This window comes from Dipodomys ordii, unplaced genomic scaffold, assembly GCF_000151885.1.
Source record: "Dipodomys ordii isolate 6190 unplaced genomic scaffold, Dord_2.0 Scaffold3, whole genome shotgun sequence".
Lineage (NCBI taxonomy): Eukaryota > Metazoa > Chordata > Mammalia > Rodentia > Heteromyidae > Dipodomys > Dipodomys ordii.
Window position 1 is genome coordinate 36596337 of NW_012267219.1, and position 26250 is coordinate 36622586.

Consider the following 26250-nt stretch of genomic DNA (forward strand, 5'->3'; position numbering starts at 1 on the left):
CAGCCTGGCTCTCTTCTTTGGGGGGAGGGGGACAATTTTTTTTTCCTTTCTTGAATAATCACTGAAAGCCACCTACTCTGAAGCATTCTGGACAGACTCCTCCGCTGCAGCAGCTGTGAAGGCAGAGAGGCTGGTAACTCAGCCAAGGATGGAGAGGGCAGACAGGCCAAGTGAACGTGTTTCCATCTCCCCACCCCCGCCATGGGAAACAGCCCTCAGTCTCCACATCTGTAAATGGGGTTACCAAGTGTTGCTTCCTGGGGCTGTGTTGAGACATGGGAATCATGGATGTAAAGTACCAGCACCCTGACAGTATTCCCTCAATCCATGATTTTTTTTAGGGGGTGGGGGGAGGTCAGTCTTGGGGCTTACACTCTGGGCCTGAGCATTGTCCCTAAGCTCTTTAGCTCAAGACAAGCACTCTACCACTTGAGCCATAACCACTTCCAGTTTTCTGGTGATTAACTGGAGGGTAAGAGTCTCATGGACTTTCTTGCCCAGGCTGGCTTTCAATCATGATCCTCAGATCTCAGCCTCCTGAGTAGCTAGGGTTACAAGCGTGAGCCACTGGCATCCAGTTCAATCCATGATTATAAACGAAGCTTGTGCAGGGGACACAGAGATACAGGGTCCTGGTCCACACTTAAGGAACAAGAAGCCCACAGCAAATCATGTTCCAGGCCTCCCCACCCATAACCCCCAACTCCCCTCACCCTTCCCTGTACAGTAACAAATGCAGTTTCAAATTAAAAGCTAGTCATCCCCGAGGAGCCATGAGAAGGTCCTACTCTAGTGAGGGTGTCTGCCTGGGCAGACACTTAAGTGTCTTCTTCTACCCCCAGCCACCCCCCTGGACACTCATTCACTGACACATGTCAAACTGCAGGGGGCGTCTCTCAAGCGGGAGTGGCTGGGCGTCTTGTCTTGTCCAAGTGTGTAGTTCTGGATTGGGGCCTGGGATCTGAGATGTCTGCCCCGGTCATCATCCTGGGATGTCTTGAGAGCTCCCCGGTGGTGCTGTGGATGCTCATCTAGGAATCCCACTGGTCCCTGGATGGCTTTGTCTTTGGAGCCAAAAGAACCACCATTTTTAAAGCTCTGATCAGTAACATTCATGGTAACGAATAATGGACATCTAGAATGTGATGACGGGGTGAGGGGGGGGGGGAGGCAGATCTTACTTTACTAAACTTCAAGTCAAACAAACAGCTAGAACTCCATGAAGGCCAGATGCTCAGAGCACTCCTGAGGCTGTGAAGAGAGAAGGCAGAAGAGCCACATGGCAGGTGACAGACTCCCTAAGGTGCCCCAAGCACCAAGGTCCCTGAAGGAAGGCAAGGGACCATGAGCAGAGCGGAAGCAGCAGCAGCAGCGTGTCATACACACTCAGCATTAGCATCTTAGTAAGTACAAGCAAGCATCTAATCCCAGCAACCCGGAGCTGGAAACCTCTCTGCCATTCACAAGGTGTGAGCTCACAACTGCCACTGACAGGGCCGCAGGGGGCTGAGTCAGAACAGCATCTTTTCTTTCCACGGGGCCCAGGGCCCCATCAAGTGGTACCAGTGATTGCTTCCTGGACACCACTCGGGCCTAAGGGGTGCCAGGTCCCCCGACATGGCTTTTACTCAGAAAGCTTCTGTTGGAAATCGCCTCAGTGGTGCCACCCAGGAGGCCATGTGGCAACCAAGGCCCCAAATTACTTCAGTGACCTTTGGCTCTTTGTGGGAGAATCCAGCCAACTCAGCAAGTTGCCAGGATGGAACAGCCCTCCCCTACCCCCTACCCCCCCCAAGCCAGCTCTGCCCAAGGCACATGTCTCTTTCTCCCTTCCTCCTTGGCCTGTTCATTCATGTTGTGTGGGGTTTTCTTAGGCAGGAACAGGTGGAAGCCGAGAGTTGTATGCATGGGGTTTGGAGTACAGAGACCCCAAGGCCAGAAGGTAACTTCTCCTTCTGAGAAGAGCACCCCACCATTGGAAGAGCACCTGAAAAGTATATTCTCCTGGGGCTTGTTTCTCAATCTTCTATTTCCCAAAACTCACATGGGAGATGGAGATGCCTTCGGGGGTGGTGAGGTGTCTCTTGCTATGGAAAATGGGTTCTATTTCCAGAATTCCAATAGCAAGGCCCATTTGTATTTGAACAAGCCAGAACCTGCCCAGGGGCTCAGGCAGGGGACACCTCCCGCCACGTGAGTTGCCATTGCTGGCCCTGCACATCTCCTCCACCTGGCCCCTTCAAGGAATGAAAGGAGCAATGGCTGAGAACTCTCCAGACAAGACTTCTACTCCCTCAATAGCCCTGGGGCTCATCAACATAAGATAGAGACCATGGATGACCAGGCAAGAACCCAATGAGAGGAGAAATGGAAGTAGAAAGTTAATCACGGGTTACTGTGCCAACAATGAGCCAGTAGCCATCCAAGAAGGACAGGCAGATTCTCTGAGCCAGCATTCTACCCTCGGGTAGGTAGTGAGTACCTACATCAGACTGCACAGATAGGGGAGAAAAGAAGAGAGGAGGCCTGCAGAAGACCCAGTATCACAGAGCTTACGGTGGGGTCCAGGTGATTGTATAGTCTGAGAGGTTTGAGAACTATCATCCTGAGCCAGATTCAGTGTGAACCCTGCCAGCTCCTATTATTCTGGACACTTAAGTATGACGCAGTCATATTGCATACTAGATGACAGATGAACGTAATGAGCTGTCTGGGTATAAAAAGGATAATTAAAAACAAGCTGCTTCCTGGAGAAGGCCCCAGTGACCCGGATAATTTACCCCTGGCAAATGGAAAGTTTGCTCCCAGCAAACATTTCCCTCATCCTAGCCCGAGGCAGGCTCAGGAGTGAGGATGACCTCAGGCAGGCCAGGGTTATCTCGCAGTCTGAACATAACCTGGAATACGCCAAGGCCCTGGGGACACGAGAGAGGTTAACACAGACAATGCTGGACTCACAGAAAGACTCAAAAATACAAGGCCTGGGAACTGGGACTGGAGTTGCTGCCAAACCGTCATTTATTTTTCACCTTGCACATTTCCAAAAGCCAAATGCATCACCAGAGCAGAAAGCCGAAATCCAAAAATTGCTTTCCTCAAGGTCACGATTGTCCTGAAGAGGGAGGGGAAAGAGTTGAGCCAGAAGCTTGAGGCTCTTCTAAGTTGGATGGCCTCCTCCAGAGACCTCTGACCCAGTGGACGCCGCTGTTCTTAGCACAGCTTAGGTAGAAAGCTCAGGACTGGCAATGTGTTCCTATGAACAGAGTGCTAGCCCCAACCCAAACTGCTAAGACCCCAGCATGCACACTTGGGTTTTCTCAGCACTCCCAGAACTCTCTTCTAAGGAGAGGTCCTCGGAGAATCAAGCCATGAGCTTAGTCTCTCCCTACTTGTAAATGAAGATGAGATCAGCATGGATGGTGTAGGGCTCAGCTCGAATTTGCAGAAGGCCAAGGACAGCCATAACTGAAAGAAGTCAAGTCACAGCCAGCATCGCTAACATCCACAGACTTGATAGATACAGCTCTCAAGACCTTTGAGTGTTCTAAGCCAGCCCCCGCCTCGTGGGACAGGTGAGGAATCTGTGTCCCGGGGAGCTTCTGCACAGATCCAAGTTCACACAGCAAACCTGCAACAGGACAGACCTAGCTGCCTCTCCTCCAGGAGTGAGCAAGGAGTCTGAACTAAAAATGCAGGCCCCAGCAGCAGGGCTAAACCTGCTGCACAAAGACTTATTAACATTCATCTCCCAGACAGGCCACGAGGCCCAGGCTGCTGCATTATTAATAACTCGAGATGGGGGAGTGACAGATATCTGTAAGTGCGCTGGCAAATTATGACTCGCTTCACAGCCTGGCACATGGCTTCGCCACCGTCTCCTGCCAGGGGAGGCCATACGCTCACGTGGAGAGTGGGGAGATGCTGTGTGCAGTCGGCCGCCTTCAGTCCAAACCTTGCTCCAGCTGCTGAAGCCTGACTTTAGAACACCCATCCCCCGGAGTTTCTCACCCGTGACTTCTTCATTCACGGCAAATATTGCTTTTAAATATTAACCGCAGGCCACTACTGGCTTTGGGAACAACAAGCAAAGGATTCAAAAGACAAAAACAAAACCACCTAAGAGGCTCAATCAGATTTCCAAAGTAAAGGGAACTGTCCATGGAGTTTAGCAGGCCTAGGGAGGCAGAAAGAAGAAAACAACATGTTTGATTCCTTAAGAGGCATTTTAACAGGTGGCAAAACCAAGGCATGGTTTTACATTTGAGTTTCTATTTCCACCAGGGCTGATGCCACAGAGAAGGAAAAGAAAAGGAATTGCAAATGATGTTTATTCTCACCAAAGGCCTCTGATTCACAGTCATTCAGGGATGTGTAGGAAGCCTGCAGGCTCAGGGGGGAGATGTCACAAGCCGCAGTCTCTGCCTGGCCTGCCTGTCCCCTCGGCGGCCCTCCGGAGAGCGCCCAGGTGGAGCCTCTGGGCTCCTTTCTCGCCTTTCCACAAGTAGCAGCATGCATGCTTGCTTCTTACAAGAGGAACTGAAATTACTCATTATGCAGAGTTAATAGACTGGTCTGCTCCCCAGCATCTGTCTGGGCGTTTGTCAGCTCCCTAATGAGGGCTCCACAAACCTGCCCCAGGGTGCTTGTAGCAGCGGCCCCTCTGGCTATAAACAGGCAAGCCCAAACTCTGTTCTGGTAGGCATTTCCTGCTGCACCATAGGCACCAAGACTTATTCAGTCTTCAGTTGGTTACTCTTGAGAGATTGGGGAAAGGATCTGTGGTCATCAGAGGGACCCAAGGTGTAACCTGAGTGTGGGGAGTGAGCTCAGGCCCCAGGACATTTGCACCTGTCATTTTCTCCGCCAAGCTCCTTCCACATAATATGACCTGCGACTAACTTCGACAGCTGGCCAACACCTCCATATCCTTCCCCTGAGACATGGACCAAAGCTGCCAAAGCTCCCATGACGCACATCTTGGTCGCCTCATCTCAATCTGCTCACTGTTATCTGGAAACTTCATTTGCACCAAGATATCTCTACTTAATTCCCTATAGCAGATCAAGGGTCACGCAGGTCCTAAGGTAGCGTCTATAACAAAGAAGCTGTGGCTCTTACAATGCACCCCAATATTAGAAAGGACTGTTAAAAATATAAAGCCACAGTGAGCCATCTTATTCCACCCAGTCTATACCACTCCTGCGGCTGGGTCTTGCTCCATTTTCTCACCTCTCAAGCTCCACTTGTCACTCCCAAATCACTGAGCTTGAACTTCCTGTCTTTCAGAGGAATATAAAAACCGAGTTCACTGCAGGGAGGTTGGAGAATGACTCATAATAATTACAAACAGCAATACTAATAATTACCAGTTATCAAGCTTTTACTAAGTGCCAGGCACTGAGTACCGTTTTTTGTTGTTGTTGTTTTGGGTTTTTTGGGTTCCTTCCTTCCTGCCTGCCTGCCTGCCTACTTTCTTTCCTTCTTTCTTTCCTTCCTTCCATCCTTCCTTCCTTTCTTTTTCCCGAAATTGTTCAACCTCTCCTTCATTAAATTCCTTGCAAAAACAATATTATGCCTTTCGTCTCAATGAATATAAATGGAGTCTGAGAAGGTGAAGCAGCATGCCCTTCCGCACACAACTAATGAAGAGAGGAGCTGGGGCTCACTGAGGCCGGAGCCCACACTGCGTTTGTCTTATATTTTTAATTATCATACAAGGGTCTTCACTGTGATCAGTGCATAGACGCTCTGTGCCACACTGACAGTGAGATTAGCCCAGTGTCTGGCAATACTGATATCTATGAGCCCAACCGGAATCTGTGTACATGAAGATCTCACTCAAAGACTTTCCACGTTATCCTCTACTTCCATCTTCAAAGCACAACCATTGGTGTTTTTTACCACTCCCTCTAGGAATGGCCAGGGCATAAGTGATAAAGAACCAACCTTGAACAACAACAACAAAAAGCCAAGCAAGCCAGGCACCAGTGGCCCACACCTATAGTCCTAGCTACTCAGGAGGCTGAGTTCTGAGGATCAAGATGCAAAACTAGCCCAGGCAGGAACGTCTATGAGATTCTTCACTCCAATGAACCAGCAGAAAGTGGGAAGTGGAGCTGTGGCTCTAGTGGTAGAGGACTACTAGCCTTGTACACAAAAGCTTGGGGACCTGTACAAAAAAAAAAAAAAGCCAAGCAAGGGTGCAAAGCCTTAAGTTCAAGTCCCAGTATGGATTACAAAAAAGAAAAAGGAATTGATCCATTTTTACAAACCCACTCCTCAACACCAAGTTGGCCCAGAAAGTCTAAATTGCTGTAAGGTCAGTCTTCCCAGATTCCAGTGGGACCCATGTAGCTTCTGTACTTGCAGACAAGATTAGGAACCGATGAACCCACAGGTGCAGGGCTACACTGTATAAACAACTTCATCCTGTGTAACACACTGTCATCCTACTTTACTATCCCATAAGACAGGCTTTTGCTTTTTTTCTCTCTCCAGGAGAGAAAAACTGAACCCCCAAAGAAACCCCCCAAATTCCCAAAGTTCATTAAGGCAACCCCTTAGGATCAACCCATCTGTGATCAACCCCACTTTTCCACTGCCCCCCATACCTGTTTCTAAATTCTGTCAAATTTGTGGCACTGTCTGATGAAGAAGAAAACTCCTAGACCCCTGGTCGTTGTAACACTTCCTTTTTCTGGAGAGCAAGCCTTGGGGAAACCGAGCTTGGCTTTCAGACTGTTTGACTGCTGTAGAAGATCTAGTCAGGGAGCTAATCAGAACAACTTGAGTGTACAGTTCCACAAAGACGCCCTCCTTCCTGGATCAAGCATCCCCCTCATAAGAACCATTGCCTTACAACACAACTGTCAAACCTAGCAACCACAGGCCAGAAACATCCCAGCGGAACCCCGCCAAGCTGCTTTCTGATGTACCGTACACACAAATACCAATCTTCCCCAGATGTTCTCCATGTAAAACATTTGGTTTGAGACACAGCCCCTCTTTCCCAAAACTCTTACATTTGTTTAATGGACTCATATAGTTCAGCTAAAACATCCTGGAGCAGATAGCTGAGGCCAGTCTGCCTCTATGGTGAACATCCCATCTGCAGAAAAGACGAAGAAGTAAATAAGACAGCCTTTCCCAAGATTTATGTTCCCTGCATCTTTAAGCAGATCATAAAATGTAAGCTATGTACAGATAATAATCCAAGATGCTTTCAAGTGTGTCTCTGAATCCATCTCACTATTAATCTAAGACTGATGTTCCAACAGAAACTGGGTTCTGGCATACTCAAGAAGGGACTAAAATAAACTCTGCCTCTTATTCCTTCAAAAAAGAAATTTAGCCAGGCATTGGTGGCTCACGTCTGTAATCCTCGCTACTCAGAAGGCTGAGATCTGAGGATCATGGTTCAAAGCCAGCCTGGGCAGGAAAGTCCCTGAGACTCTTACCTCCAAAAAACCACCAGAAAACCAGAAGTGGCACTTTGACTGAAGTGGTAGAGCCCTAGCCTTGAGCTGATGAGCTGAGGGACAGTGCCCAGGCCCAGAGTTCAAGCCCCAAGACAGACACACACACAAAAAAAGTTTAAAAATCTGTCGCTGGAGCAACCTAGATGGATTGAGGTAAAGATCAGATTTTTGTTTGTTTGTTTCCTAGTTTCAATTGTCCTTTATTCCCAAATCACTTCTCCTTCCATCCACAATGTAAAACGCACCTAACAGGGAGCAACAAGGAAATGCACCTGCCCTGGAGTCAGGGGACCAAACAACTATGTGTGAACAACGGGGCGGGGGGTGGGGGGAGTGGGAAAGTGGGCGACTGGCCAACCTGGTCCCCAAAAAGGTTGCCCATCCTGTTTACTCAAGAAAACAAAACTTGTCTAGATTCGTGCCAAGGGCTCATTCAGCCTTAAAGACTGCTCAAAGAAGGGGCAGATAACCCCTTTGAAAGCCAACCCCCCAAAATGCCAATGGCATCTACTCACTGAGTCTCTGCATAGGCTCACTGGCAGTTACATCCTGCTAAGACCATTCCAACAGCCTTAGTCACAGCAAATCTGTAGGGAAGCTGGAAAAGTGGAACTAGAATGGAAGTAGAAACAGCCTCATTGACAGAACCAGGACAGGACACAGCTTCCATTTTACCCTTTAAGCTTTTCTTTCTTGTGAAAATGCGGCGTGGAACATTCCATTTACTATAAGAAACAAAGAATTTTCTTCCAAAAAGATCATGAAAAGAAATTAATGCACTCGATACATAAACTATAAATAACTATAAATGATTCCAGATATAGTTATAATAATAAATAATACTGTCAAAGGAAAGGGTTCAACCTGCCTCCAAAGTACTTTGTTTTAACCAGGCCAAAAAAAAAAAAGGTATACATTTACCTGAAGAAATGTCTACAGTTTTTAAAAGGATATGGCTCATAAATGAGTGAGCTTGGATAACTAGAAAAAAAAGAAGTCATAGGGGCTGGGAAGGTGGCTCAGTGGTCGAGTGCTTGTCTTGCATGCATGAGGCCCTGGGTTGGATTCCTCAGCACCACTGAAAAAGACGGAAAGTGGCGCTGTGGCTCAAGTGGTAGAGCACTAGCCTTGAGCTGAAGAGCTGAGGGACAGCACCCAGGCCCAGAGTTCAGGCTCCACGACCAACAAAAAAAAAAAGAAAAAGCCTAATATCGTGCCTAACCCTCAGCTCCATATGCGGCCAACAGGCTGACTGTTCTCATCACTTTTATCGCAGTTGTTAACAAGCAGAGCTTTGTGCAGACATGTGTGGAAGAGCCCTACCATGGAGCCTTCAAACTCTCAGGAGGGGAGGACACTCTCAGAGGACAGAGTCAGAAGGGGCTAGGGAAAGGAAGCAGCTGTTGCTTCTTCGGAGAGGCCATTTCAGGCCACCCCACTACAAGGAGTGCCTCCAAATATACTTCTGTAGCCCCCGGGGAATCAGTTTTGCAGGACGGAATTATTTCCTTGAAATAAACAAACACACAAAGGTCACCACAACTGGGGCCTAGAAAGAAAACAAGCCAGCTACCGATTTACAGGCAGCCTATGATGCGAGAGCAAAAGGTCCCCGGCCCAGGCCTAGTGGGATGACTTGTTGGACAACTCGGCCTCTATGAAGCAAATGTACTGGGAGCAAACGCGGAGGAGACACATCTTCCCAGAGAGCAAGGCCTCCAGTGCGACCAGGCCAGAATGAAGACACCGTCAGGGGTACAGACCCTGGACCCCCCACTGTGGGCCTGCTGCAGCCAGTGACGCTCAATGCTGTCATTTGAATTACCATGAACTAGGCCTCTACTCATATAAACTGCTATGCTAAGTGGCAACTCCTTTGTACAACTACTTAAAGATAATAAGAAAAAGAGAAAAATAAAAGTTTGAGCAAATGCAATATATGTAAATATATAGATACATACACACATACACACACATGCATGCATGCATACCTACATATGTGTAGTCTATAATACCAACCCGACTCCCTTCTCTTCTTTGCAAAGTTGGCTCATGTGGCTCAGGAGTTCTGGACAGTTCTTGAATCTAAGGAATTTCCTGCCTAAGTGATTTAAAGGGGTGAGAGTGGGGGAGTGGAAAGAGGGTTATAGCTTTCCCAAGAAGCAAGCATGAACAAGGGTGCTGACAGCACGGGTTGCCTAAACCTCTAGTAGCAAGAAGGATGTACACATACACAAAAGAACCTCTGGTGTATGAAACATCAAAACTATATTTTTAAAAAAAGGGATACTAAGCAGCAAAAAGGGAGGGGGTGGGAATTACTTTTTAGACTTGCTTGGCTTTTCCTGTGTAAAAGAAAAGCTGTCTTGGGTGAGATATTTGTGCAGAAAATCCCTATCCAAACAGGCACAAATGTGGCACATAGTAAGCCCCGGGGAATGAATGTCCACTGAATGAATTCACCGTGCTCCTCAAGAGCAGAGATGGGCAAGTGCACACCATAAGGCCATGTGTGTTAATTTTCTAAACAGACTTTTCATAAATGTTCCCGACCTCTGACTCCAAGCAACTGGCCCTGAAGACCCACTTTGATATTCAAGAAGCCATTAAGTCAAGTTCAGTGGCAGTGAATGGCTGGTATCACAGAAGTCCAGGGTTAGAATCCCACTTAGGAGTCGTGCAAATGCAGACAAGTGATTTAATTTTCTGTGCCTTGGTTGAACCACCTGTCAAATGGCAGTGTTAACTGTGTACATCTTAGGGCTAACCATGAGGACGGACTGAGGGTAGCGACTTAACATACTTGAACTAATGCCTGCTGTGTAGTCGTTGATGTAATTATTATTCCGTGATAGGATAGCAAGGAAAGAGCTCTCATGCTTCTAGCCCAAGATAAGAACTCAAGGTCTTAGAATCCTACCCTTAATACAACAGAAAGTAAGGACTAAAGAAAGTGGCCTAGGTAAGTGCAGCTACTAGTTTCCCACTACCTTAGGGTTCTCAAAATATAGACCATGGATCTCTTCATCATTTACCTGAGTTGCTTGGTTATAATGCAGAGGGTACCAGGTGTCCTTTGGTCCCACCACAGTCTGTCTGAATCAAACCGGGAGGCACGATGCCTTTCAACAAGCACACCCCAAAGATTCACTCGTCCTGCTAAATGGAAGGATCATCCGACTGGAGAAGCTCCTTCACTGGGAAATCCCTATCTGTCTCTAACCACTAATCCCACCGTCTTGAACTTTGCCTGATGCATGGTACACACTCAACAAATATCAAAGGAGTCACTGAGTGGCAATTCTAAAAGTCTTCATTCATTTATTCATTCATTCACTCCTGCATTCTAAAAGTCATTTAGTAGGTGTGTCCTACTTACTGGAGTACATTCCATACACTAGAGATACGAGACACAGATAAAAACAAGAGTTACTGACTTGCTAACAGCAAGGTAAGAGGTACAGCCTGTCTCTGCTCTCCTTAAACTGAGTGTCTGTAGAAACTAATTCTGCAATGTCCAGGGGTGACTACTAGTTACCCAGGACTACAGGCAGTTACAACGTGGCTGGTGCAACCAGGAAACAGAATTTTTTTGCATTGTATTTAATTATAATTAATTTTAATAGCCGTGTGAGTTCCTTAGTAAACAGTACAGGTGAGGGAAGAGATGGGAACTGATCATCAGAACCCAGGACAGCATGTGCTATAAGCATACAGAGTACACATGCACTTTCAAACTCCTGTCACCCAATTACCCGGATGCCCTAATGGTCTCTGGGAACTGGAAGGTCAAAGATAGGTACAAGGCATTGTGCTTGGGCTGGAATTCATTTTTTTTTTTTAGTCCAATCCTGGGGCCTGAACTCTGGGCCTGGGTGCTGTCCCTCAGTTCTTCAGCTCAAGGCGAGCACTCTACCACTTGAGCCACAGCGCCACTTCCAGCTTTTTTTTTTTCTGCTTATGTGGTGCTGAGGAATCGAACCCAGGGCCTCATGCATGCAAGGCAAGCGCTCTACCACTGAGCCATCTCCCCAGCCCATGGGCTGGAATTCTTACAGCCCATGATCAGTTGGAATTGGTATGCAGCGTGGCCAAACCCCAAGGACTGCAGATCCACAACACAACGCTGTCCACAAAGCCTGGCCCCAGCTGTCAAAGAGCTCTCCTTCTCCCCATCACTCTGCTGATGGCCACTTTGTCCTTGGCTAGAACATCCCATTGGGACAGATACACCGTATGGACTTTTATGAGCATGCTTCACTTCAAGCCTAAGTACAAACACAAGCCTCCTAAATTCCACCAGAAAATTGGTGGCTAATGCAAACATTTCACAAAATTAGAACTCATTGTGAGACTGAGAGGAATTCAGACTGTGTTGCCACCGGAGAAATACTAAATATTTGTCATGATCTTCTTTAAAAAAAAATACGGTTTTTATTGCAAAAATAGTGTACAGAGGGCTAACAGTTATATGAGTAAGGTAATGAGTACATTTCCTGTCGAGCATTATTACCTCCTCCTTTGTTTTTCCCCTACCATCCCTTCCCTCTTCACCTCCCCAACTCCTCCCTCCCTCCCCACCACCAAGTTGTAAAGTTCGTTTTGTCTTCTCTCCCCTCGGTGAGTCCTTTCAAGATGCAACTGCTCTTTCTGCTGGAAGCAAAGTGGAGGGGGTGGGGAGAGAGTGGGTGTGGCTTGGTTTTGCCTGTGGTTTACAAAAAAGCATCACCAGGCAAAGAAGCAAGGTGTCCTTCCTGGCTCCATTATCCTGACACCTTCCTGGTCTCAGCTGCATTCTGACTTACACAGTGGTATTTCCCCTGCAAGACAAGGCTTTCCCTCTTTTGCTTGCTTCTTCATCCTCCTCCTCCTCCTTCTCTTCTTCTGTTTCTTCCTCCTCCTCCTCTTCTTCCTCTTCCTCTTTCTGCTCCTCTTCCTCTTTCTTGTCAGTTGTGGGCTTGAACTCCGGGCCTGTGCGCTGTCCCTGAGCTCTTTTGCTCAAGGCTAGTACTCTACCACTTTGAGCCACAGAACCACTTCTGGCTTTCTGGTGGTCAACTGGAGATAAGAGTCTCACAGACTTTCCTTCCCAGACTACGGTCCTCATATCTCAGCCTCCTAAGTAGCTAGGATTGCAGGCCTGAGCCACCAGAGCTTGACTTCACTTTCTTCTTGAATTCTATGTAGTCCTAGAATTTTTGCATCCTGAGATTACATTAGAAAAATGATCATTATTTGGGTGCTGGCTAGCTCATGCCTGTAAACCTAGCTACTCAAGAAGCTGAAATCTGTGGTCAAAGCCAGCCCAGGAAGAAATCTTTGTGAGGCTCTTATCTCCAGTGAACCAGTAAAAAGTTGGAAATGTGGCTCAAGTGGTAGAGTACCAGCTTTGATCAGCAAAGGCAAGCAAAAGCTAGTGACCCTGAGTTGAAGCCCCAGTACCAGCACAAAAAGAAAGAGAAAGAGAAGACACTCATGCATGCCTATTACTAGTATTTCTGGGAGGCTGATGAGCACCCTTACCCTGAGGATCCAGCCCCTGCCATTTTGAAGCAAAGTGAGGACAAGACAAGAAGATGTATCCATCCTCAAGATGCAACTGGCGGAAGAGCCTAGAACATAAGCAACAAAGATGCAGAAACCTCTTCTGCTGTACTCACTCCAGCGCTATTACCTGGGGCAGCAGGTGACTGGAGCAAACACTCCATAAAGGCCTGGTGTGAACGCCATAGGTCTGCAGTAGAAACCACACTTCCGATTCTGAATATTTTTCCCAGGTAACCATCTCGCACGATTTTGGGTGTTGGCATGGAACCGCAGGTGTTAGCCAACCCTGGGATCACACATGTTCAAGGTGATTATCATACTTGGTAGACTAAATGTATTAAATGTATTTACCACTTACACTATCCAGTTTATTAGATGTAAACTCCATCGTAAGTTGAGGACCTCCTCCAGTTGTTGGCTGAAGAATAAATCCTAAAACAAAAATCAGTCCCAAAGCTCTCATGTAAGAGAAGAAAAAAATTAGATGAAGCCACCAAAGAGGCTTGTCTTGCTCAAGGTCACACAAATGTAGCTGTCACACAACAGTGGGACCAGCACCATTGTCTCCTGACAGGATCCCCAGCACTCCACGGCTAGTCCACAAACATCTGCTGCATTCCTCTTGTGTGCCGGGCCCGGCTCACATGACCAAAGGAGGACATGAGTAAGACCCAGAATGATTGGGACTCTGAGCCTCACTACTTCCCAAGTGCTATTTGCAGAAGCATTAGAGACAACTTCTCTGTGCTGTCTGAGCCAGGGATTATCAGATGCTTACCAACCTGAGAGGGCATGAAGCCAAAGTTCTGATCACAAACCCCAGAGTCAGGCAGCCCGACCCTAAATCCTAGTTCATGACTGTGGTCACTGATGTCCTTGAAGCCTCCACTTCCTAGTCTGCAAAAATGACTTGTGATGATGATCTGGGGACCCAGATCAGTGGTAGAGAAAGTTGTCTCTCTTGCAAAGGCCCTGAGCTCCATCCCCAGCAAAGGGAGGAAAGGAGGGGAAAGGGGAAGAGAGAGGAGGGGACATGGGAAGGGAAGGTTATAAAGTGCCTGGCACATACAGGTCACGCAATAAATGTTTCCTGTTTCTAAGACTGTTAGAGAAGCTGAGCATCTATAGAGTATAGGCATTGGCCTGTACTCTTAGCTACTCAGAGAGGTGAGATCCGAGGATCAAGGTTTGAAGCCAGGCCAGGGTAGGAATATCTGTGAAACTCCCTTCTCCAATTAATCATCAAAAAGCTGGAAGTAGAGCTAAAGTGGCTCAAATAGTAAAGGCACCATCCCCGAATGACAGAGCCAACCAAGAGCTCCCAGAGCCTGAGTTCAAGCCCTAGTACCAGCCCACCCCCGACTCCTGACCAAAAAAAGGGGGGGAGGAGCAGATTCCCTTCGGCTCATAGAAGGCCCCTGACACTCAGATTTCCATGTAAGTCCTCTCCTCTCTCCAGGATGTCTGCGCCTGGCTGTCTGCACATCCATTCACTCCATCATCTGCTCATTTGTTCCTGGTTCTACCTGGGACTAAGCTACTAAGCTTGTACCAGGGGCTCAATCTGGAGTGATCACATGACTTCCCGTGAGAATGCATTCACAAGCCTGGCTCTGAGCATACCCAATAAACTATTAGCCTCTTCCCACCCACTGCTTTTGTGAGCTGAAGACAATGTACTTCTTGGATCTACGAAGAAGCATGCACAAGGTAATTAGGCTGCATCAGGGACCTCTGGGAGCTTCTCAAAGTTTGTTTGCATCTCTTTTAATTGATATGGAGGAAGACACGGCTTATAGAATGGATCTTTCATGTAAAGTGATGAAACTCTGAAAGATTAAAAAAAAAAAGCCAACAGGGAATTGATCTCCTTAAATGAACCAGCAAGGAAGATTAGTATGGACCACAAAGACTGATGATCCGGACAGGGAAAAGGGTTAATTCGATAGATAACCTATAATCAAGCGTTAGCTGGGTGAACTCTTCGGGACAGTGCCCCTCTCTTTACTTCCGTAGGTGCCTATGACAGAGCCTGGCACACAAAAGTAACTCGACAATTATGTGAATAAATAATTTTTTATCTGCTACCCAGAAGAGATAGAGGAATCATTTCCATAAGGAAATGTAACGGAAGTATTTCTACTCCTCTTAGGAAGTCATCTGTGGTCACTTCAGAGTTCATGCATTGTCTCCATCATCCTCCAGGTCTAAGTAGCCTGGCCCTGGGCTTCAGCAACCTCTGTGACGACAGTGACTGCATCAACCTCTCGGGAGGGTTCTGAGAATATTCAAGGGTGAGGGTGATGCTCGTAGCACTGGGTTTGGCAAATGGGACATGCTGAGTAAGGGCTGGCCACAAACCTATTAGTGAAATCTTCCTTTAAGTGAGACTTCCAGAAATAAGCCTTCACTGGGGAAGAGGGCTCCCGCCTTCATCTGCTCAGTCCAGAGCCTCACCTCCTGTATCTCCTGTCTTATCCCAGAGACCCTGGTGCTGAGTTGTCTCTGGGTGCTGAATGCCTCCCCTCTTCCCCCGTCCAGTCACTGCGAAAGCCACAGAGAGAACACCTGGGTCCACAGGGAGTTCTAATGTATGACCAAGAGCAGAGGCAGCCGTGAGCCGCTGGCCCCACTAGAACCAAAACACTAAGCCCCCCGGAGCTCAAAATAGCGAAAGAAAAAGTCAAGACCCCCTCTGAGCACCCTGGTAAAATGTAAGTGTGCCATCCCTGAACTTGACACAGTCCCAGCTCCTATCGAGGTGACAGGCACCAGGCTTGGCAGATAAGCTTGTCATTTGGGGACCCAGTCCCAACAACCATCCAGCTCAGGAAGGAGTTTAGAGGGTGAAACATGGCGTTCTCACACCAAGTCTGGTTGTTGAGAACCACCACCTAGACCTACTTAAGAAAGCCGGGGGCTGGGCACTGGTGGCTCACGCCTAAAATCCTAGCTACTCAGGAGGCTGAGATCTGAGGATCACAGTTCCAAGCCAAGCCAGGCAAAAAAAGAAGTCCCATCTCCAATTTATCACCCAAAAAAAAAAAAAAAAAGCCAGAAGTAGAGCTGTGGTACAAGTAGTAGAGCACTGGCCTTGAACCCCTGAGAGCTGAAACTACTTCTCTTCCCCCAGCAAGGCCATTCCTGCTGAAAGCCTAGCCACAAGCAATGAAGCCTCCATTTTGTCTCCACTGTTCCATTAACAGGTAAAGCCAAGACAGTTTGACCACTGGGCACCTACTCTGTGTCATGCAGTATCAGAGGTTGCTGGAGGTGGAGAGAAGGCTGAGTCTCCAGCCTGCCTGTCTCAAGGGGATTTCTTCCGAAAACAGCTCACAGAAGGCCACACACATCTCATTTACCCTCACAGTTGTTCCCATTTTACAGATGGAGAAACTGAGTCACAGCTTGACTATCGACAATGTTTAAGAGGAGTTTTGCCCAGACAGGAGGGGCAAGGGCCTGTTGAAAAGTCTGCCTTTCCTAAGCTGAAGATCTGCCCTTCAGCCGAAAAGATGGACGTTAAGCAGTGAGCCACTGAACCCCACCACAAACCCACCGCAGCCTCCTCTTAGAGCCTTTGCCGGAGAGCTCTCATGAAAGTCAACGAAATGGAATTCTTGCCTCCAGTTTAAAAGGCACATCACGATGGTGTTTTTTCCAGACATGCATTAATAAGGCCCACACTCCAGCCGGTTTACAATTCTTAAAGTGCTTGATTTACGACCCCAGGAAGAGATGTTTTGGAAACCTTGCAGACGCCTTTTTGTATCTAGCACTGCAGAGCTGAGAACCAGGGCTGCCCCAAGCAGAGCGTGGAGCAGAGCGTGGAGACCGGGGGTGGAGCTGAAATCCAGAAGAAGACAGGATAGGAACAATCCCCACTGAGAAGGGGCCCCGCAGAGCTCCCCAAAGCTACAGGAGTGGGCTGGGTCTCCCCCTCTCCAGCCTCAGCGTAGAGCGTGATGGAGAGACACGGGGGCAGTGCTGGCATTTTTACCCTGGGCGCAGTGGTGAGGACAGAGGTAACCCTGCGAAGGAGGACGCAGCCCCGGGATCCTTCCTTTTGCCTCTGCCTTCTGCACTCTCTCCTCTAGGGACTTGTGGTTCACTCATTTGTTCTTATTGAGCATCCACTGGAGGCCTAGCACTGCACTACAGACCAGGCTGCAGAGCCAGTAAGATGGACAGTAGCCCAATTCCTTCCTAACAGGGAAGAAACACAGGAAACAGGCACACAAATAATCCAACCAGCATACAGGGGGGAAGCTAACCCAATGCCAGGGAAGAGGAATAAGGACTTCGGGGCCTGGATACTTGGGAGTTTGCAAGCAGAGACTTTAGTCCTCATGCAACCCTCAGAAGGATTTTAACAGGAAGGATCATAAGCCAAAAGATCCTCAGGATCTCCATGCTAAGATTTCTCTCCAAAATTGTAACAACACCAGCTCTAGTTTTTGAGAGTCTTCTGTGAAGTTGAGTGTGATGGTGTATGCCTATAATTCCACCAACTGGGGAAAGGGAAGCAGGAGGTTTACAAGTTCAAGGCCAGCCTTGAAATGTTAATGAGACTTTATCTGAAAAACAACAGATAAGCTGGGTACAAGCTCATGCCTATAATCCTAGCTACTTGGGGGGCTGAGATCTAAGGATGGTGATTTAAAGCCAGCCTGGGCAGGAAAGTTTGTGAAACTCATATCCAAGCTATAACCAATAAACTACTAACATTGCCAGACATGGAGCTGTGGTAGAGCACTCGCTCAAAACAGGCTCAGGACCCAGGCACTGGTGGCTCACACTTGTAAGCCTAGCTACTCAGAAGACTAAGATCTAGGGTCACGGTTCAAAGTAAGCCTGGGCAAGAAAGTCTGTGAGACTCTTATCTCCAATTAACCACCAGAAAACCTGAAGTGGCGCTGTGATTCGAAGTGGTAGAGTGCCAGCCTTAAGTGAAAAGGTAAAGGACAGCATCCAGGCCCTGAGTTCAAGTTTCAGGAGAGAGGTGGGGGTGGTAACTAGCTGCCAAGGCAGAGGATTGGCATCTTGAAGGCCTGTTAGATACGGGCTGTCATTCTCTGCCCATCCCTTCCTTGTACCCCATCTTTAATGTGAGGTGAACATCATCCCAACTGAAATATATTTTCATGACCCTAGTAAGAAATCTCATGCCCAGTAGCAGCTACTACTGTCCTCTTGATGACCAACTTGCACTATATTCCTGACTACCACTAACCTCTCCAGGATGGCTCGGTTTGGACACTTCAGAGAAATGGAATTGTACATTGTACGTAGATGGTTTTCACTACCAGCACCTTTCAATCGCCACCAGGTTCTCTAGCTCCAATGATGCTGCGGTGGGTCTGACCTGCGCTCCTCTGCTGCGTGCGCATGTTAACTACTTCATTTCTTCTTCCTGCTAAATTACATTCCATACATATTCCAAAAGCGAAATGATGCAATCCGTCATAAATCACACTCCTTAAATCAAGTGAGCATAACATATTTCATGCCTCCATTCATTAACTGGTGGACGTATTTTTTTTTGGTGGGGGGAGTTTCCATCTTGAGGCTCTTATAAATGATTCTACACTGAATATTACATGTACAAGTTTCTATGTGTCCATGTGTATCTATATGTCTATGTGTATCTATGTTTGCATTTCTCCTAAGCAGAACTACTTACTAAGTGGAATTGCCCAGTCCTGGCTTTTCTTTTTCTTTTCTTTTTTTTTTTTTAACATCCAGTTAAAAGTTTACCAAAGAGTCTCACTGTGAAGCCAACATCTGGCTGTTCTTGGGCTGTTTCCAGGGAATTTTATCAATTCAGCCAGACTCTACTCACGGGTGGGTCATATGGCCCAGCCCCCTCCTCCCATGGCGGGGCCTGAGATCTTCTCATTCCTGTACTCACCAGTGTTTGTCTGCGCCAGCAGGATGATAAATGCATTGTGCTTTAAAGCAGATACTTCACAAATCATAACTTACAGATGCTCTCCAAGACTTTCATGTGGGAAAGACAAATGAGACTTCTGCTGTCTGACTCCAGGGCCACTGAGGACAGGAAGCCACGGGCCAGGAACCCCGACAAACCCTGGAACTACTACCACGTCTCTCCCTCATCAGCGTATGAGAGAATGGAACCCAGAGACCATCTGTGCCAGGAAGGGTCCGCCGGCCGCTGCAGACTTCATTGCACAGCCATCCATTCATTCCCAGGCACGTTTTTTCTGGCTGACCAATTGAAATGCTTCCTGAGGTCAGGGCTGATAACCCACAGTCTCTCGACTTCCGCATCCCACCCCTAACCTTCTCCTGCTTCATTGATTCCCCTCCGTCCCATCCCGTAGGCCTTTGCGGAGGGCCTGCACTCTGCAAGGCTTCCACGATGGGCATCAGTGTGGGTTGGATTCAAGGCGGACCAGGTAGAACTCAAACAGGAGACCTTGATTCCTGTCCCTTCTCGCTCACAGCCTCCTAAGAATACCCATCAACACAACCTGGCATGGAGTGGGTGCCTTTCTGTCTGCAGGCAGGGAAGTGAACTTGTTCACCCACTGAGACCCGCCAGGGATGCCCGGGTCTGGGTTCCTTGGAGAACAAAGAGCTGTGTTGTGTGTGTGTGTGTGTGTGTGTGTGTGTGTGTGTGTGTAGGATAATTCCTTGATCTGATTCATTCTAATATGCTCAGGGGGGCCAACAAGCTCAGGTCAGGCAGCACCCCATCAGCAGACCCCTCCCCGCTCTAGAATTTGCTTCTGATGCTTATCTTCTCTCACCTCAACTCTTGGGAACTTCTCTCTTCCCATGCCAGGACCCTATCCCCACAGGCACACACAGAGCAGGGCAGGGCAGCCTCGTTCAGAAGGCTACAGGCCTTGCATGTACAAAGCTGGGTCCAACACCTGGCTCTGCTGTTGCATGTGACCTTGGACACGCTGGCTAACCTCTCTGTGACTCAGTTTCTTCATATGAAAAAGTGGAATGATAGAGGATTGTGATGAGGAGCCCATCAGTTAACATTAATTATTATTTTTGCCCTCATCTCACCTGACTCATCTTGCCTCCAAGCCTGCATTCCATCCCTAGCCTGCTCACCTTTCCCTAAACAACACCAGTGAATCTTCCTAAAACACCCACTGTTTCAGGCTTCGAAGCTCAGATCCAAAGTTGCTCTGAAAAATACTTGCCCTTCCCTTAGTTGGTGAAGAATACCTTCACAAACACACACACACACTATGTCATAGCCCCTTTTCTATGTCCCCTTTCAAAGTAGCAATAAAAACCCACTACAAGCCATGTGCACATGGTTCACACCTGTAATCCTAGCTACTCAGGAAGCTGAGATCTGACAACCACGATTCAAAGCCAGCCCAGGAAGGAAAGTCCCTGAGGCGGGCTGGGAAGTTGGCTCAGTGGTAGAGCGCTTGTGCATGACTGAGGCCCTGGGTTCGATTCCTCAGCACCACATAAGAAAAAAGCCGGAAGTGGCGCTGTGGCTCAAGTGGTAGAGCGTTAGCCTTGAGCTTAAGAGCTGAGGGACAGCACCCAGGCCCAGAGTTCAGGCCCCACGCCCGGACCCCAAAAAAAAAAAAAAAAGAAAGTCCCTGAGACTCTTAGCTTCAATTAACCACCAGAAAGCTGTAAGTAGAGCTTTGGCTCAAATGGTAGAGCACTAGCCTTGAACAACAATAACAACAACAAATCTCAAGGTCAATACTCAGGCCCTGAGTTCAAGCCCCAAGACTGGCTGGTATACAAACACACACACATACACACACACACACACACACACACATGCACGCACATACACACAAAACAAAAGCAAAAACAAACCCACAACACTCCACAAAAGAATCACCTCAGCTGTGATTCTAGCATCATCGTCAAAGTACCATGCTCAGATCTAGAGAACTCCAGCTGTGCAACATCAGGCAAATTCTCAGTGTCTCTACCATTGGGTTTCCAAACAGATAGATGTGAGGACCACGATCTAGCTGTGTGGCCCACGGCAAGTACCCTGCACCTGCCTACATGTCATGTTCTCTATCTAGAAAATGGGTCCAAGCAGAGTGCACACCCCCTAGGCATCAGGGCTAAATGAGGGGTGATCTCTGGAAAGCATGTGCACTGTACCACATGACATCTGTGATACCCTCCAAAAGAATCTCCGTTGCGGTAAGGACAGGAGCTGGGGTGAAAGTGGGAGAAGCGGATCCTGCCCAGGGTCGAATCCAATGAACTCACCAAGCTTCACGCTCACTGGAAATGACTGTGTCCTCTCTGTGGAGAGGGACGGGTGGCCTAGGGAATGCGAGGGTCACTCATCACTGCGTCTCTGCAGTTCCCAAGTTGATTGGCATACAGCAGATGGGGGTCTAAATCTATGTCACACCGAACAGAATTAGTTCTGTATTTATAAGGCCCAAGTCCTCTGTGCTACTAGACTCTTAAGTTCTTCCAGAGTGATGGCCAGACTGTGTGTTGCACTAATGAAAACGCAGGAAATGACAGAGAAATTCCAAACCGAGAAGCAGGTTGCTTCCACTCACCTCACTCCTGCCAGCTGTGCAACCTGGGAAAGTCACTTCACCAGTTCTGGGGCTTCTTTTCCCCCACCTGAGGGATTTACACTCTGAAATCGGCCTCTGGGAACATCATGGCAGATCTATGGCTTTATTACCCCCATTCCAGACCCCTCTAAGAAACAGTGTACCAGCTCACCACACACCACCTACTAGCATATGCCAAAGAAACCTGATGCAGATACAAAGTTGAATTTGGCCTTTAGTGTGGAGGTCTTGAGATGTTTGGGTTTGTTGCCAGTATTGGGGCTTGAACTCAAGGCCTGAGTACTGTCCCTGAGCTTGTACACTCAAGAGCCCTACCTCGACTTCCAGCTTATTGGTGGTTAATTGGAAATAACAGTCTCATGGACTTTGCTGCCTGGGCTGGCTTCAAACCAGGATCCTCAGATCTCAGCCTCCTGAAGAGCTAGGATTACAGGTATGAGCCACCAGTGCCTGGCTAACATTGAGTTTTGATCTGGGTTGTTGTTGTTGGCAATGCTTTGTAGAGCCTGAAGGTCCAAGGAGTTTGGCACTGAGGGCGCATGCATGCTGTATGATGACCCGGAGGCTCACCCCAGCGCTCTGCCCACAAAGGTTGTGCAATAAATGAAGCCTGAATTGCAGGCTTTAGAAACATATTCAGATCCTATCTAGCCTGATTGTCTCACCCCCCTATGCATGTGCCTCCCTAATTAATCTAGCATTTTAATTACCCTAAAAAGTTGATTATTTCCCCTACCTTCTCTGCACAATCTAAGGCTAATTGCCCAATGCATCCTGCTTTTGGAATGGCCCTAAAAATCTAAATAAAATCAGCCAGGTGCAGATAGCTTATGCCTGTAATCCTAGTTACACAGGAGGCTGAGATCTGAGGGTCACAGTTCAAAGCCAACCTGGGCAGGAATGTCTGCAAGACTCTTATTGTATGATGACCCAAAAGTAGAGCTGTAGATCAAGCGATAGAGTTCTAGCCTTGAGCGAAAAAGCTGAGTTCAAGCCTCACAACAGGCACAAAGAAAAAAATCTAAATAAAACCCTAAGTAAGGTAAGAAAGAAAACCTTCTGGAAAAGAGAAACTAAAATGGCTCATTTCCACTTCAGGGGATTTACATGGATAATTTTATTCACCTCTCATAAGCCCAAGAAGCTGATGAGGAAACTGAGGCTTTAACATTACACAGTTAGCTAAAGTCACAGAGCAACTGAAACATTACAAAAGATCTAAATGCAAGTCAGGGCTCTTAGCTCAGAGTATGAGCCTGACAATCTCCAGAGACTTGGAGTCCCCATCTCATGGGCATGCTGACGCAGTGGTGGGATGAAGCAAGGAGAAGCATGGAGTAGACAGAGGACCGGCCCAGCTGACTCGCAGCTCTGGCCTCTACAACCGTCCTCACAACTGTACTCCATGGAACCAGGAGGTGATGCAGTACCACAGGACAGGGCTAGCTGACTGAGGAAGCCTTTTTCCAGATGTGCAACTCCAAGCCACAGCATTCTCATCTCAAAAACAAAACAGTCTCTTCTGAACGAGTAGAGATTCTCTCTGCTTTCAACAGTTTGGGCAGCACCTGACTCACACTGGCAAAGCAGAGCAGACCCCTCTGTTCCTCCTGAGAGATGCCGAAAAGGTTGGTACCAATATAAGCCATAAAACATCACAGTCAACCTACCCCAAGATGCAGCAGGCAGGGATTGAGACCTTACCCAATGGTAGAGTCTCATGGATCCCTGGAACCAGAACTCCATGCTTAGACTCTAGATGAAAAATATATTATTATTATTTGCTTCTCTTGACAGTCTGAGTCACCAGGTACTGAATGGACAGGAACAACTTGCTGACCTGTTTTTTTTTTGTGGTTGTTTTATTTGTGTGTGTATGTATTATTCTCTGTTCAGCCAGACACAAGGAATTTTCCATCTGACAATTCTTGTTTCTCACTTAAGTTTTTCTACCATCTGTGAGCAGTGTGCTCAGCGAGGGAGGACTCAGAGCCAAGGAGGACGAACGTACAGCCTCCTTCCAAACCTCAGTTTACCATCTGTTAAGTGCAAGGTGTTCAATGGAGAGGGACTCTACCATTAGCTCTCAAGGAGAAAATCTTGCAGGCAAGTGAAGCCATTTGGGGATGGCCAGATTCTGGGCTTGGATCTGCTTCCAGTTTCAAAATCTTTACACAGTTTATTTTATTTTATTTTATTAGTAAAATGTGAAATTTAGCTGAAATCAATAGCACAATGGAAAAGCAGAGCTGACGCTGGTTACAGCCGAGAGGTGAGTCTATAGCGTTCTCAGGGCGCCCCCTAGTGGCAATAGGAATAAATCCTGGAGGAATGTTCACCATGTCTACCAATAAAGAGCCAGACACCCACCAAAAGAGAAAAGCAGGCTCCTGCCTACTGATGCCTTTCAGACTAACCCAGCCTGTGGACCAGACAGCTAGAAGGACGCCTGACAGGAAGCCACAGAGAAGCTCAGGAAGTCGTCTACTATTAAATAACAGGGTCTCCTCTTTCCGGTGTGCTCCGGGCTTTTCCTTAGATATCGGGGTCCCTCCACAGATAGCAGACACACCCTGTGCACGTTCGCACCTCCTCAACCTGCTCCACAAAAACCGCATCTGCTTTTCATTATCCAGCCTTCCAACTTCCCAGCGCGATTCTTCAACAGCTATTGAGACACGATGAGCAAGGAGCTCGGCTTAGTTTCTGCTTATTCAACATCCAGCCTGGGTTATCTCACCTCAGAAGAAAAGCATGAATGAAGTGCGCATTTCCCAGCCACTTCCACAAACCCAAAAGCACATTCTCTCATTAAAGGGCATCCCCTCTTTAGGATTTTTAACCTATAAACACGACACCTGCGCAGCGAATTTCTCAACTTGTGTGCCATCAAATTTGTTTCCTACAGAGGAAGCTAAAATTATTAATAATAATAGAGTACCAAGCCCCTAAATTTCCCAGTAATTAATAACATACCTAAGTTGCAGAGGTAAAGTTTTGCCTGAACCCAGAGAATCAAGGATGAGAAATGGAGGTGGGGAATCCAGTTACTGGATAATTAGGGGGTTGAACTTTGCTGACTGGTACCCATTTTTTTTTCATCCACAGAACTGTCCCTGCACAAATGCACAAGAAAAATGTCAACCCCAGCATTTCATCTGACAGTTCTTCTGCCTGTCCCTGTGGCCATGTATTGGACTTTATAAGTAATCCTGGGCCCTGCCACACACCCCTACCCACAAAGGTCACCTAAGAAGCCTCATGAGGAATATCCTGACTTGGGCCCTGCCTCGATTAAAATACATCTGATCTGCTTTAAGTCAAAGAACCATGTTAATTTTCTGCCACACAACCACACAAAATGTTTCTGCCAGTCAGTCACTTTGAACCAAACTCTCTAGCCACAAGCTGCATGGATTTCAAGGCCTTGCTCTGCAGAAAAGGAACATGACAACAAATCAAGGAGGCTGGGACAATGCAGACCCCCAGGCCCTCTGTGGAGCCTGGCAGCAGCCAGAACCGAAGCCCGGCCACCCATGTCAGTCTTCCCACCAGCCACCGTGTGCAAACTGTCACAATCCTCAGACACAGTGGAGGTGGCTATGGATTTTGCTCCCTAACCCTCCACAGGAGTTCAAAACAGGCAGAAGTCCGGCCATCCTTGCAGGAAAGAGTCAGCAGCCTGGGGGAGGACCGGGCCACGGGAGTTGGAGGGATGCAGAAAGAGGGATGGATGGGAGCGCAGTGGGGAGACAGGACCCGAAGCTGAGCAGAGGAGGTGTAGCTTTGGGGGGAAGGGGAGGGGGGTGGGGAAGAGCAGCACAAATAGACATTTCAGATCACGCTGTAAATGTGCGCCCCGTGCAAGCCCCCACGATCCGAAAGCTGGAAATGTTTGCAAATCCTAAATCCTACTTTACTGCCGGAATAAAAGGTATGGGGGGGAGGAGAGAAACCCCAAAATATGTGCAGACGGGATGTAACAAGTGTTTCAGGAGAGACATGCCTGAGTCACGGGGAGCGATGCGGGAAGAGTGGGGTGTCTGGGGGGGCGCACCTCGGGAAACCTCCTCTCCATCAGAGAGACCTTAAGGCGCACGGATTTCCCGGTGCCACACGCCCTGGATCCCCGGTGCCGCTAGCCGGGGTGTGTGTGTGTGCGTGTGTGTATGTGTATGCGCGTGTGTGTGTGTGTGCGTGTGCGCGTGTGTGTGTGTGCGTGTGTGTCCCCACCCCACCCCCCAACACCTCCCGGGGAAACTTCCCCACTTACCACTCGGCCCGAGAACCTCTCGGTGGCCCTCTTGACTTTGCCGTAGGTGCCTTTGCCCAGCGTCTCCTGCAGCTCGTAGCGGTGTTTCAAATTGTGCTTGTGATGGTGTCGCTTCACCCCGTGTGGCTTTCTGGGCTCCGCCGCCGCCGCCACGGGAGCTGCAGCTGCCCCGGCCATCGCCTCCGGCGGAGAGCCCGGCGCCCCCAGCCCCAAGTCGGGGCCGTCGGCCGCCGCGGGCGCAGCGGGGTCCCCTTCCATGACCAACCGTGGGGGGCGAGCCGGGCGGGGAAGGGCGGGAGTGGGCACGGGGCACGGGGGGTGGAGGAGGGAGGTGTCGGGATGGATTCCCCCCCAGCGGAGGGGAAGCGGCGCGGGGGGGGGG

The 26250-nt window shown here is 48.3% G+C and overlaps 1 protein-coding gene across 1 annotated transcript in view; it reads right to left on the reverse strand.

Moving 5' to 3' along the window:
• The window catches only part of Nuak1 (NUAK family, SNF1-like kinase, 1), a 71106-nt gene extending 44933 nt beyond the window's left edge, over nucleotides 1–26173 (reverse strand). The window contains exon 1 of the mRNA XM_013017911.1: nucleotides 25869–26173. Within this exon, the coding sequence (XP_012873365.1) occupies nucleotides 25869–26126 (258 nt within the window). The 5' untranslated portion in view covers nucleotides 26127–26173. The remainder of the gene's footprint in view (nucleotides 1–25868) is intronic.
• Between the last annotated feature and the right edge of the window lie 77 nt (nucleotides 26174–26250).